Source organism: Vulpes lagopus, chromosome 10 (genome assembly GCF_018345385.1).
Source record: "Vulpes lagopus strain Blue_001 chromosome 10, ASM1834538v1, whole genome shotgun sequence".
In the NCBI taxonomy this organism is placed as follows: Eukaryota; Metazoa; Chordata; class Mammalia; order Carnivora; family Canidae; genus Vulpes; species Vulpes lagopus.
This window is the reverse complement of record NC_054833.1, coordinates 35,977,792-35,992,252: the sequence shown is the minus strand read 5'-3', so window position 1 is coordinate 35,992,252 and position 14,461 is coordinate 35,977,792. Positions and strand designations below refer to the sequence as shown.

At 44.5% G+C, this 14,461-nt stretch overlaps 1 protein-coding gene across 1 annotated transcript; it reads left to right on the top strand.

Annotated features, from left to right (window-relative positions):
- The first annotated feature begins 3,224 nt into the window (after positions 1–3,224).
- TBRG1 (transforming growth factor beta regulator 1) lies at positions 3,225–14,461 on the top strand. Its single transcript, XM_041771357.1, has 9 exons — positions 3,225–3,580; positions 5,420–5,490; positions 6,135–6,367; positions 6,943–7,079; positions 7,378–7,524; positions 12,475–12,572; positions 12,824–12,934; positions 13,344–13,486; positions 14,140–14,461. The coding sequence occupies exons 1-9, from the start codon at positions 3,431–3,433 to the stop codon at positions 14,283–14,285; spliced, it is 1,236 nt and encodes a 411-aa protein (XP_041627291.1). The 5' UTR covers positions 3,225–3,430; the 3' UTR covers positions 14,286–14,461.

The window sequence follows — 14,461 nt, the reverse complement described above, 5'->3', positions numbered from 1 at the left end:
TCACACTCAGCTTAACCCAAAGAGCATGTGCGGCAATCTGCCAAGTGAATAAAAATGTGAAATCCCCAGAGATCCTGTGGTGTGGCCTAAATCCTAGGAACTTGCCAGCTTGCTTTGTGGAAGTCATTGACCTTGCCTAGACCCTGTGTGGCCTGCAAAGTAGGCCAGAAGATAACGATGCAGGGACTGGTTATCTGTTCTTGGGGGTTAGGACAGCATAGGACAAGGACAAGGACAAGGCCATGCATCAGCTGTGGGTGGAGCTAAGGTGGTTTTCATCATCTAAACCAGGGACCCACTTCGCCAAGAGCTGGGATTATGGGTTGTGGACTCCTTCACAACTCCTAATGGGCCCAGGTGTGCTTCTAATACTCCAGGGGATGCTATACCCCTTCCACTTACAGCTGTTGAGCCCCTGCCCTCTCTTCTCTGTCTCATTACCCAATCTTAGCTTCTAATTTCCATCCCTGTGTCTGGACCTAATGGAACCTCGATCTGACTTCAATGGCCCTGCTCAGCCCACAATACCATGTTGCCTCTCATTTGATATTTCTTTTTACGGCCACATACTTCTTCAGAGAATTTTTGTATAGGCCATTTATAGCCTTCCTTATATAGGTAAGTAGAAATATTGCATTGCTCCCATACTTCTCATGATGCTGAGCCTTTGAATATGCTGTCTCGGCTGCCCAAGATGCCCTCCTCCGTTCTTCACTGGCCGGCCACTAGCTCTCCTTCAGAGTCTGCCCAGCCATATTTTCTTCAAGAAGGCTTCCCTGTCTCCTCCCCTGTTCTCTAATTATGTGCTGCCATATTATTCAATACCTACCTCTGAGATAAAAGTTATTACACTTTATTAATACCGTCCATTTATGTGCCTATCTTATCCCCTTTAATCAGTTTCCTAAAAGTGGCATCACAGTGGGCACTAAATTAACATTCTTCTGAATAATGACTGAACCTTGCTTGACAATGTTACATTGTTTAGAGCACACAGACCCAGCCCCTAAGTAATCTTGTGGAAGAAAAGCTTTGTGCACAAACATGCACTTCACAACAATTGATGACCAAAAAGCCAAACAACATGGAAGGAATCGTGTAAAATTATGCCATTATTGGAATATTAAGCATCTGTTGGAAATTACGCCTATAAAGCAGTCATAATAACACCACAAAATGACAATAATAATGGTATAATATAATAATGGTAAGCGAACAAATATAATATATACATAACATATATATAACAAATAATATAATAATGGTAAGTGAACAAAAAGGAAACATTGGGGATGCCCGCGTGGCTGAGTGGTTGAGTGTGTGCCTTTGGCTCACGTTGTGATTCCGGGGTCCTGGGATCGAGTCCCACATCGGGCTCCCTGAAGGGAGCCTGCTTCTCCCTCTGCCTGTGTCTCTGCCTTCCCCTCTGTGTGTCTCACAAATAAATAAATAAAATCTTTTATAAAAAGGCAACATTGTATTTTCTAAAATACATAAAAATGCATGAAAGTATTAAATACACATAGTCCCACATTAAAAGTTGCAACATTATGGATTTTTAAAACTCTTCCTACTGTATTTTTTAAATGTCTAAAACTTGTACACATTTCACAAATTGAAAGGAAAGGTTTCTAATGAAGAAAAAAATAATATCTTAATGCAAATTCCACTGAAATCCATTGGCCAGAGCAGCTTGAAAACTAAAGCAGCGGTCATGCTTTCCCTCCCACAAGGTAGGATGCGGGTATATGAAGGGGAATGGCGAAAATAAAGTCAGATCACAAAGCCTGCAAGGACAAAATACAGCTGGACAGCAAACAAATCATGCAATTGGCAAATAGATCGGGGGGAAAAAAACGACAATCTCTTCCTACCACTCAATTTATCTTTTCTCAGGTTCCAAGAACCAGTCTATACTAGCAAAGACAGGATTGTGTACATTTTGTAGGCTTACATATGCCTGGCAGTTTCCAAAAATAATTCTCTTATGGCTGCCTCGAGTATGTTTGTGAAAATACACTGGCTCCCCGAGGAGTTGCTCTATTAAGACCCCGCTAAGTCCAACAGGGGCAGCTTTCAATACGGAGGGACAAAAAAGAACTTTCATAAGGCTTCTCTGTGTTAAAACCACTTGGTCAGATCCTGTCATTATTTTTACAGTTATGAGAAATGAAATACCCGGATTACCCATTCAAAACCTCTTTTTGTTTTTGAACTCTGACTTTAAGTTACTTATACCCATTAGCATTACATTCCCCCCCAACCCACCCCTGTAATCCGTGGAACTTGTTTTAACTATGTCCATATTTCCCTTTAACTTCACATACAATTCTAGAGGTCTACATCTTGAACCCATAACCGAAATCCTATTTTTACATCAGTCAGAACACCTCACAGCTCACAACCCTCATGGGCTCCCACTATTCCGAGCAGTACAGAGCGTTAAAGGGGAAAACCCGCGAGGCGCAGGCGCTTTCAGCTCCTCCGTGGCATCGCTGGAATACGCACGACTACAAGCCTCTTTGCCTTGCAGACCTGAGCCTTTACCGATCAATAGATCAATACTGCTTCCCATACGACTGTCTACACCCCTTATGTGATGATTTTGGATACACCTTCGTTACCAAGTTAGCCCTAAATAAACACAGGTTATAGGTGCAGAAAACTATTTTCGGTTTCGTCAGGGAAACATCCAGAGTGCCTACACTTGGTGCTCGAGTTCTTAAAACTGCAGGACAAAGGGGGGGGGGGGGGGCTCGGCAGTGGAGCACGTGACCCTGGGGGCGCGGGATCGAGTCCCACTTCCGGCTCCCCGCGATGGAGCCTGCCTCTCCCTGTTTCTCATGAATAAATAAAATTTTTTAAAAAGAAACTGCGTGGTTAGATCTTGTCTTTCCTATTAGCGTCTGACCTGAAGGAGCAGAAGCCTTTTATTTTTTCCATTCTGGTAAAACCACGGCCTAATCGGCTCTCAGGAAACCTTTCAGGAGCGGACTGCACCGGGAAGCCCCGCGGTCCGGGTGTGGCCCTTGCGGGACCGAGCGCGTGAGACGCCCGCGCCGGCGAGACCGCGGGGTTCGCGGCGCCCCCTCCACACACACACCCGGGCCGGGAAGGCACAGAGCCGCCCCTCCGCCGAGACGCTCGCAGCCGCGACCAACCCAGGCTCGCCGCCCCGGAAGTTATCCGCGGCGCCCTTACATCACTTCCGGGAAGGGCTCACTTCCTCCCCGACGCGGAAGTGCGGGGAGGCCCCGGGGCCGAGGGCGGCGGACGGAGCTTTGGTGCCGCCGTCCGCCTCGGGAACGTTCTGGAAGGCTAGATCCCTGGGAGGCCGGGTCCCGGCAGCCCCGACGAGACGAAGCCGGCGTTCCTCGGCCTGGGAGCCGATGCCGGCCGCGCCCGGGAGGCCCCGTAGCGGGGCCGGACCATGAGCCTGCTGGGCGGCCCGGCCTCCTCGCCGCGCGCCCCGCTGCCGTCCAGCAAGGCCAGGATGAAAAAGCTCCCGAAGAAGAGCCAGAACGAGAAGTACCGGCTCAAGTACCTGCGGCTGCGCAAAGCGGCCAAAGCCACCGTGTTTGTGAGTCTGACCGCCGCTCGGCGCTTGTCCGCCTCGACACTCCTCTCCCTCGCGACGGGTCTCCGCACGGCGCTCCCCGGGCGGGGCGGCGGGCACCGCGGGGTCGGCTTGCGCACACCCGCTCTGTCTCGCCCGCCGGGCGTCCCCGGACGCCTTAGGTCGTTTCCGAGCCCGCTGCCTGCCTTTCGGAGTTGGTGAAGATTGAAGTGAGGAAGGTGGAGTGCTCGGCACCCCGAGGACGTGCCGGGGACTTGGCGGTCCTTGTCTCTCTGACCGCAACACTCTGGGAAAGGCGTTGGATTCTCAAGAGGACCCTAGAGGGAGGCACTGAAACCCAAAGAGATGATTTGCCCCGATCACTGGCCCCGGTTCTCTACCACTTCCACTACACAGCTTATTCCCAGGCACCCTGAATACACACAACTGACCCCTGCCCCAAGCAGGCCCGGGAAGCTTTCCAGTCATTTACCCCCACCCCACCCCCGCCACCTTTTAATACCTTGAGTCTCTCTAGTGTCTTTGCTTGTTCTTCTGTTGTAGAGGCACTGAGTTTACCGACCGAGCGAGCTGGCCTGCAGGCCCCGGTCCGTGTCACGGTTTATCCCGGCTCGCCCAGGCCTGCCTCCGGGCTGGGAAGTCGGGAACCGAGTCCTCAGTCGCGCTTCCCACGTCTGAATCCCCCACCTTACCCTCTCCTCTCCACCAAAAGCTTCAACATTTCTCTCAGCTTTTTTGGGGGAAGCCTAAGGGAAGGTTTGGAAATTAAAACATTCTTTCCAGAAGCAATCATTTAGCACTTGCAGTGCGCTCTGGAGAGAAATGAAGGAAGTAGAATGAAGAGGACTTGATACTTCATTGGCCATTCCCTTTCTTTTATGCCCTCCCTACATGTCAGCGGTACCTAAAGTCTAGGTTACCAGAAGGAGGTTGGTTCCATCCAGTACTCGAAGCAGGCTTTGTGGAGAGAAGGGGGTGCCTCTTTGAACATTCAGAGTGCGAGGTCTCCCCTGGGGAACATCCAGAGGACAGTGTGTCCTTTACAGCTCATGCTTGGCAAACAGATTGCATCAGAAAGACAGATGATTCTTGAGTACCCATGAGTAGATTACGAAGTTTAAAAATATTGCATATTACAGTTGATTTTGTTCTGCCCAGCTCTACTCTTCAAGGTCCATGTAGCGTGAGATGCTTTGGGTTACATTGGTTTTGTGAGCTCCCCAAGAGTCAAGGCGCTTGGGAATGGACATTTCTCATATTTGGAAGGATTAAACTTAAGCAGTATGCCCTTTTCTCTGCCAAAGGCTACCCTAATTAGGGTGATCATATGTCTTGGTTTGCCTAGGGCAACCCTAGTTCTACTACACTGTACTGGCAAAATAACTACCAGCATCCCGTTTTCATTCAGACATGTCCCAGTTTTAGTAAGTTATATAATTACCCTGCCCATAGTGGAACTTGACTCTACCTTTACCTGTACATTTTTTTAAAAGTTTGTCTGCAAGGTAGAGTAGCTCACCCAGCAATATAGACTATTTTGGTTTGAATTATAGCTCCTCTTGGCGTGCCTGGGTGGCTCAGTTGGTTAAGCATCAGACTCTTGAGCTCAAGGTGGTGAGATTGAGCTCAGTGTTGGACTCCTCACTGGGCGTGGAGCCTGTTTAGGATCCTCTGTTCTTTCCCTCTCTCACAGCCCCTTTCCCCACACACCCCCCGCCGATCTCATTTGAGCTCTCAAAAAAAAAGAAAAAGAAAAGAAAAGAAATACAGCTTCTCTTCCTAGCATAATACTTTGGTCTTTTATTCTTTTTATGTGATTTTATGCAAAAATTTTTCTTAAAGGAAAATGCTGCTATTTGTGATGAAATTGCTCGTCTTGAGGAAAAATTTCTTAAAGCAAAAGAAGAAAGACGGTGAGCTGCCTTCATTTTGTGTTCAAAATCACATTTTCAGTGATTGATACAGTGTTACTGTTTTGGAAATTTTTTCCAGTAGAATTTTTGTGCATTATAGGACCCATTGGCTACTGATCAAGTACAGAGAAACTCACAACCGCTGGTACTGGCTCCCATTTACCCAAGTCATGTTGGACCCTGGGGATGAGACAGCTCCTCTGTTCATCTTTCTGACATGACCCTCTTGCCTTATCTAATAGGCTATCTTCTTATAACTCTTCAATTATAAAAGAGAAGGGATAAAAGAAACTGCCTCTCATTCCATAAATACTCAGTATGTACTACTCTATGCAGACCACAGTCTGTATATAAAATATATACATAAGCAGGTCATGGTATGTACCTTTTGGAAGCATAACACCTTTCAACATCCAGGTAGAGGAACACTCTAGATGCAAGAGAGATAAGCTACAGTCCTCTGTATGGCTCCTTGACATATTGTCCTCTGGAGCTTCATTATTCCCTGGGTCCAAGAAGAACTTTATTTTTATGAGTGTGATAATCTTTGTGTATAATTCTGGCTTTTCCAGCACTTGAGTAAAATATTGAACTGATATCAAACAGAAGTTCATAACTCTGCTCCTTTTCCTTCCCAACCTCAGGTATTTGCTAAAGAAGCTCCTCCAGCTTCAGGCTCTAACTGAAGGGGAAGTACAGGCTGCAGCTCCTTCCCACAGCTCCAGTTTGCCCCTGACTTATGGTGTGGCCAGCACTGTGGGAACTATACAGGGAACTGGGTCCATTTCTGGGCCCAGCACTGGGGCTGAGGAACCATTTGGAAAGAAATCCAAGAAGGAGAAAAAAGAAAAAGGCAAAGAGAACAACAAACTGGAAGGTACCTTGGGGAGAGGATATCAGTTGCCCCAGTGGCCCAATGACTGTTGGCAAAGAACTGGTACTAACATGACCACAGATATACTCAAACTCTCATCTGGTCCTTAAGCAGCCCTCCCAGCCCTCAGAAAGCAAGTATATCAGAGCTACTTTGGGTGAAGGAATTTTAGACAGACCTGGCTAAATATGAAGAGGGCAGGGTAAGGGCCTCCCCCCTGCTCCCACACTTCCAGGTCTTTGGGATGCCTTCAGTTCAGTCTTTCCTAGAGGCAGGGAAATGGGCTAGGTGGCCTCTTGAGCACACAGATGGCTTGGGAAATTTATGATCTGTTAAATAAAGTAAGAGGCCTTAAAAAGTGCAAGCCTTTTAGGTCCTCAGCACTAATGTTAAAATTAGCCACTGCCAGGTGGGTGGGTTAGATACTCTGGGCTTTTGGGGAAAAGCCCCCTATGCCCATTCAGGGAGTATATAGAACCAGGATTGGCTTATGGCTCTTAGCATTCACGTGTCAATTTTTCCCTTCCCCTGAGCATTGGGAGGGACCTAAAGTGGGTGACCCCAGATTTGCGTTTCAGTTCTGAAGAAAACATCCAAGAAAAAGAAAATGGAGGGAGGTGCTCGCAAGCTGGTTCAGCCCATTGCCCTGGATCCCTCAGGACGGCCTGTGTTCCCCATCGGACTGGGGGGTCTAACAGTATATAGCCTGGGGGAGGTGAGTGAGACCAGCGATACATAGAGAGGAGAATCAGAAATACGGGAATGGGGTTGAGCCTTCCCTCCCCGTTCCCATTAGCCGGAGTCCCTTGCTGATCCAGACCAACCCCAGAAAACCTCCAGTCCCTAGGAAACCAGGTCAGTTTTGTCTACTGCCCAGCCTACACACTTTCTCTCTGTGATTCAGGTCATTCTTTGCAACCCCAAAATGGTCTCAAGGGCTACTACACACAGTACACTGGACTTCTGAATTCTCCAGCGACCTTAGTCGCAGATTCGGGGAATCTCTCTTCTAGATCATCACCGACCGACCTGGCTTCCATGATGAGAGCGCTATCTACCCTGTGGGCTACTGCAGTACTCGAATATATGCCAGCGTGAAGTGCCCAGACCAAAAGTGTCTGTATACCTGTCAGATCAAGGATGGTGGCATGCAGCCTCAGGTACCTGCTCCTTATGACCACTGTTTTTCTTTTCTTTGTTTTTTTGTTTTTGGGGGGTTTTTTGTTTTTTGGGTTTTTTTTTTTGAGAACCTTCCCTGTGACAGCCACTTACGGGTATTACCTGTTTTGACACTTAAGCACATACCGTACAGTCACCATTTGAGTAACCCCAAAATGCAGAAAAGCGATTAGCTCTAAATCAGACATTTGCTAATAAGTGCTTGAGCTGGTATTCGGATCTATATCTGTCTGGCTCTCATAGTGACGACCTTTCCTTTGAACCCTGCTGCTTGTACTGTTGCTATGGTAACTGTGTGAGGCTAAACAAGCCTATATACAGGAAAGACTAATTTGATACTCTGCCATTTCAGAGGACCAGGATGGGAGTAGCAAAGATGGGGGTGTACCTATTGGTTTCTGGTTGCACACGCTCTTAAGGACCTGGAAGATGTAAACCTTAGTTTTGTTAAATACCTTTGTTCATCCTTCCCACTGCTACCAATTCAAGGCAGCTCATTTTCCCCACCCATCACCTCTGATCATTAGGAAAAAAATAGACCATTTTCAAAGCTCCAGGCTTCAATGTCTGATGTTACAGATCACCAGAAAGTTGGGTGGAAGGAAGTAAAGGCAAGGAGGGGAACCTTTGAGCAGAAGCTGAGAGTCAGCCTGATGCATGTGGATAATACTACAGCTTGCCTCTCCTGGTTAGAGCGTTGTTAGATGCAGGTGACTGTTTAGATGACCTGGCCACTGCAGGAGTTCTGTTTAGAAAGTATTCTAACAGAAAGACTTCTTGTAGCAATAGCCCATATTTATAACAAATTTATAAATTCACTGCAAATGTAATCAAAATTCTAATAAGATTGTAATGGATACTGACAAGCTGATTCTTAATTTCCTCAAAGACAAACTGCTGAAATATTTCTGAAAAGAAAAGTTTGTGGGATTTTAAGTTTCCCCCCCTTTTATTTTTAAAGCTTATTAACCTCTCTAGACATTATTTTCAGGTACATCATGAAATTTAGTTCTTTCTTTTTCCAACTAACATGAAGTAATCTCTAGTGTACATATAATGCATATAATATTTCAGTATGCTTCCAGATGATTCTTTTTCATCTCTATAAATGCTAACAGGACTTTTAATTACTTTAGCTTTATAGAATGTTTCATACTATATGTTAACAGAAATATAGAAAAATATTTTTATAATCTTAAAGTGAGGTGAAAGCTTTTCTTTAGTAGGGCATGAAATGTAGACATCATAAAGGAAAATAGTAACATATTTGACCATTAAAAATATAATGAATGACAAAAGACCTGATAAATTAAAACTCAAGCAAAAAAAAAACAGGAAGAAAATATATAACTGTGGATTAATATCCAGATAAAGTGTTCCTCTGGTAAAATGCAAAAAAAACAATCAGAACAGGTATTTCATAGAAACGGTGCATATGGTTGGTAAGAACAGACCTCATTAACAATTAGGGAAATATAAATAAAAAGGCCCTATTTGGGGACGCCTGGGTGGCTTAGCAGTTGAGCCTCCGCCTTTGGCTCAGGGTGTGATCCCAGAGTCCTGCGATCGAGTCCCACATCAGGCTCTTTGCATGAGGCCTGCTTCTCCCTCTGCCTATGTCTCTGCCTCTCTCTCTGTGTCTCTCATGAGTAAATAAATAAAATCTTTTTTTTTCTAAAGGTTCTATTTTTCTCCTAGGCAAACAAGAGAGAGATTCATAATATTTAGTGTTGGCCAGGATATAGGAAAACAAGTATGCATTAGTACAAGTGAAAATTTTCAGTCTTTTGGAAGGCAAGTGGGGAATACTGACAAATTTAATATGTGTGTCCTTTGACCCAGAATACTGCTAAGTATTCAAGTATTTCCTAGAGAAATGTGCAAATGCTAGTAAAAGAGTTAATATATAAGTTATATAACTTAACTGTACATAATGGCATGTATGCAATGGCAAGAAAATAGGAATAGCTGAAATATGCATCAGTAGGAGAATAGATAAAAATTAAGATTTATCCACCTCGTGTATATTATGTAGCAGTTAAAAGAATGAAGTAGAGTTATACATACAAACAGGGAAAGCTCTCCAAGACCAAAATAGTAGATTGTGGCCTTTTATTTGCTCTTTGTGCAAAATAGTATAGTGCATACAGTATAAAAGATTGGCATCAAAGTGACCAATACCAAAAAAGAGAGCAGCCCTGGAATAACCAAAGAAAACTGTCTGTGTTTTTTTCATGCATGGCTGAGAAGTAGACACAAACCATTAAGTGTCTTCAATTTGCAGGGTAGGTCTTTGGTTGAAGTAACAAAACTGCTGACTAAAACTCACAAGATAATGATTATTGACAAAACTTAAAGAGCTCTAAAGGGACACCTGGGTGGCTCAGTGGTTGAGTGTCTGCCTTTGGCTCAGGGCATGATCCAGAGGTCCTGGGATCGAGTCCTGTTCAGGCTTCTCCCTCTGCCTGTGTCTCTGCCATTCTCTCTTTCTGTGTGTCTCTCATGAATAAATAAATAAAATCTTTAAAAAAGAAAGAAAGAGCTCTAAGATTTGACACAGTAAAATTGAAGTGAAAACTGCAGAAGAAAACTAACAGCCGCAAAAACCATACTCAGGAGACTAGATTTGGGATTCTAAAAAATGATTAATAATGCACATGATTGAAAATATACAGAAAAGAAATTAATTCTGTTTGGAATAATTTGGTTAAAGTAAACATTTTTTAAAAAATACTGTTTTGGTTTTCCTTTGGTTTTTCTTAAGTTTTAATTTAAATTTCAGTTAACATACAGTGTGATGTTAGTTTCAGGAGTAGAATGTAGTGATTCATCAGTTCCATGAAGTACCCAGTGCTCCTCACAAGTGCGCCCTCTGACTCCCCATCCCCCATCTAGCCCACCCCTTGCCTGCATCCCTCTAGCAGCCCTCTTTGTTCCCTCTAGTTAAGAGTCGGTTCTATGATTTGCCTTTCTTTATTTCACCCTGTGTTCATCTGTTCTATTTCTTAAATTCCAGGTATGAGTGAAATCATGTTATTTGTCTTTCTCTGACTTATTTCACTTAGTAGGATACATTGTAGCTCTGTCCATGTCATTGCAAATGGCAAGAGTTTATTCTTTTTCTTTATCCATCAGTCTCTGGACATTTAGGCTCTTTCCATAATTTGGCTATTGGAGATAATGCTGCTATAAATATCAGTGTATTTATACCTTTAAATCACTGTTTTGTATCCTTTGTGTGAATACCTAGTAGTGTAATTGCTGGGTCACAGGGTAGTTCTTTTTTTTTTTTTTTTTTTTTTTTTTTTAACTTTTTGAAGAAACTCTGTACTGTTTTCTGTTGTTTCCTGTGTTGTTAATTTTAAAAGCTATCCTGACGGGTGTAAAGTGATATCTTATTGTAGTTTTGACTTGTATGTCCCTAAATGATGAGTGATATTGAGCATCTTTTCATGTCTGTTAGCCATCTGTATTTTTCTTTGGGAAAATGGATACTGTTTAACCAAACTTTATAGATCACTAGTCAAGGAACTTAATTGGCTAAATAGAACTTGTTACAGAAATATTTTCTTCACAAAAATTCATTAAACTTGCAGAAAACTGGTCAAGGAATTAAGATGGCTAGAAAATATATGTTATAAAAATACTTCCTTGGCAGAAATTCCTCAGTATTAGTATAGTTTTGATTAAAGGGTTTATATATATTTGTGTGTGTGTGTGTGTATGTATATATATATATACATACACACACACACAAAATGGCCTGTGTTCCTCCTAAACATTAGAGTTAACCTAAGATTACGTGATGTTATTTGATCTCATATATTTCTAAAATACCATTTGTGGGGCACCTGGGTGGCTCAGTCAATTGAGTATCCGACTGTTGATTTCGGCTTAGGTCATGATCTCAGGGTCATGAGATGGAGCCCTGAGTCAGGCTGCCCCTCAGCAAGGAGTCTGCTTCTCTTTCTCTCTCTCCTTCTGCCTCTCCCCCCACTGATTCTCTCTCTCTCTAATAAACCTTTAAAATAAAAAAGTAGGGGATCCCTGGGTGGCGCAGCGGTTTGGCGCCTGCCTTTGGCCCAGGGCGCGATCCTGGAGACCCGGGATCGAGTCCCACGTCAGGCTCCCGGTGCATGGAGCCTGCTTCTCCCTCTGCCTGTGTCTCTGCCTCTCTCTCTCTCTCTCTCTCTCTCTCTCTCTCTGACTATAATAAATAAAAAAAAATAAAATAAAATAAAAAAGTAGGGGGGGCCTGGCTGGCTCAGTCACTTAGTGTCTGCCTTCTGCTCAGGTCATGATCTCAGGTCCTGAGATTGAGCCTCACATCGGGCTGCATGCTCATGGGGAGCCTGCTTCTCCCTCTCCCTCTGCCTTCTACTTCCCTGCTTGTGTTCTCTGTCTGTCAAATAATGTCTTTTTTAAAAAATAAAAAATAGGGATCCCTGGGTGGCGCAGCGGTTTGGCGCCTGCCTTTGGCCCAGGGCGCGATCCTGGAGACCCGGGATCGAATCCCACATCGGGCTCCCGGTGCATGGAGCCTGCTTCTCCCTCTGCCTATGTCTCTGCCTCTCTCTCTCTCTCTCTCTGTGTGACTATCATAAATAAATAAATAAATAAAAAATAAATAAAAAATAAAAAATAAAAATCATTTGTACTTACAGATATAAGTAAGTGGATAGGAAAGGTAGTAACAAATTAAGTGTTGACTTGTGGAGAGCAGTCAAGTAAGGTGTATTGCACCAAAACAATCAAAGGACTTTGTTTTCCTGGACTGAATTTTTAACAGCCCTCTAGGAAATTGTGCCCACCTTCTAGTATCATATACATCAGCTTCAAGATCTAGAGTGAAGTAGTAGTTATAGGAGTAATAGGTCTTTCTACTATTTCCTCCTTCATGGTTGATCTCATTGCCCTTTGGTCTTTCTCAGTTTGAAATTGTTCCTGAAGATGACCCTCAGAATGCCATTGTCACCTCTTCTGCAGATGCCTGTCACGCAGAACTGCTCAAGACCATAAGTGCTGCTATGTAAGTTGAAACTCAAAGACAGTCTGAATAGATCACTTGTAGAGTGAGACTTTGTTTTAAATGTACGGAAATCCTATATTTATAGAGTGCTCTCCTGTATCCTTTAGATTTCTTACCAGAAATCCTTTGGATTTCTCCAGAGTATCCAAGTCAAGAAAGTTTGTTCTCTGCACTCATACCCACATCCATTCCTGAACCTTTCTCATCTCCCTCTAAACTTTTAAACTACAAATCCTCCCTCTCCTTTTTAGGGGAAAACTAATGCCCAACCTCCTTCCATGTGGAGCTGACTTTTTTGGGTTTTCTCATCCAACTATTCACAACTTGATCCAGAGCTGTCCAGGAGCTCGAAAATGCATCAAGTAAGTGTGGTCAAATCCATTCCCTTGAGAGAAGTCCTGTGATGAGTGGGTCAGGGACCTAAGCCAACAGTTACTGCGTTGCTTATTCTTACACTTACTGAGCTGCTGCTTTGTGCAAAGCATGCTTGCTCCCAGCCGGCGTACCTCAGTATTAGTCCCCTTGGCCTCAAGTGAGCAGGAGCCAGTACCCCACTGTACTAGAATTACCATTTTCTGTGAGTACCATGAGAGCAGAAGGGTTGGGATGTCCTCAGAATGACATGTCCCTAAAGGCACCTGTCTTCTCTTAGTTTCTTTGTTAATATGATTTTTAGATATATCTATGGGAGGAAATACCTGATCTGGAAGTAAGAACAGGTCGTTACAACTAACAGACAGCTCTTGATAACGATACCCTTTGATCTCGCAGTTACCAGTGGGTGAAATTTGATGTGTGGAGACCTGGAGATGGGCCGCCGCCCCAAGGACTGCCAGAGGATGATCCAACTATAAGCTTCGAAGCCTTTCACAGACAGGCATTTGGTGAAGATCATGTTGATCCCATCCTGCAAGGTAGCTTCATTTTACCTTTCCGGCTTGAAAATTGTTTTTACGCCGCCCCCTGCTCTCCAGAGTTGACTAATCCAGATAGCTGGCCAGTAAGTGATAGAAACTTCCACCGCCCCAACGGCAGAGTCCCAGGCTCAAGGATGGGCTGCCCCACCAAGTTCTCCGGCAGTGCTGGTGGCAGTCACAGCGAGCAGCTGCCATCAGGCTAAGGCAGGGCCCCCGGAGAAGTTCAGCTTTCTCATTTTCTAACCTAAATACGACCACACGGAGCTCCAGGGGAGCGTTCACGGTGCAGGACTAAAATTTCAAATGAAGTGAAGGGGACCAGGTCATGGCCTTGGTCCCACCTATGGTCAGTGGATTCCCGGCCACAGAAGCGTGGAATGATCAGGGAGTCTGGCACTGAGTCATAAAGGGAGAGCCCTGGACTGGAAATAATAGAATTAAAATTCTCACTCTCTAACATATAACCCTAGCCAAGTCACTTACTCTGTTTTGGCCACAATTTTCTTAAAAAGTTCTGTCCTGTCTTTCCAGACGAGGGCAAAATTTAGCTGGCAGATTTGTAAGGGTCTTAGGAATTGTAAGGGCGTACTACATGCATCTGATCAGTCCCCTGAGATTGCCAGTGGAACTGAAGGAATGTTCTTCTCCAGGATCCTTGGACCTTCCAGAGCTTCAGCCCACACCCTTCGTGTCCTCTTACCAACCCATGTTCCTGGCGCACGAACCCCTGGCGGACACTCACCTACAGCACCTGAACTCTCTGTCACAGTGTAGCCCAACGCAGTCTTCAGACTGACCAGGAAGGGGTCACGTCCCACATCATTTAACTTAAGACTCCAAATGTGGAAGAAGACAGCAGTTCGGGAGTGAAGGAGACAATTAACACATTGTCGTGGACATTCCTGTGCCGACAGTATTCCCCGGGAAAAACTGCAGCTGCTTTATTTTTAGCAATAAATTTCTCTTTACAAA

Coding starts and splice junctions, on each gene's coding strand:
- TBRG1 (XM_041771357.1), top strand. CDS start 3,431: ATGAGCCTGCTGGGCGGCCCGGCCTCCTCGCCGCGCGCCCCGCTGCCG. Junction 6,368..6,942: donor AGAGAACAACAAACTGGAAG/GTACCTTGGGGA, acceptor TTTGCGTTTCAG/TTCTGAAGAAAACATCCAAG. Junction 7,080..7,377: donor CAGTATATAGCCTGGGGGAG/GTGAGTGAGACC, acceptor TCTCTCTTCTAG/ATCATCACCGACCGACCTGG.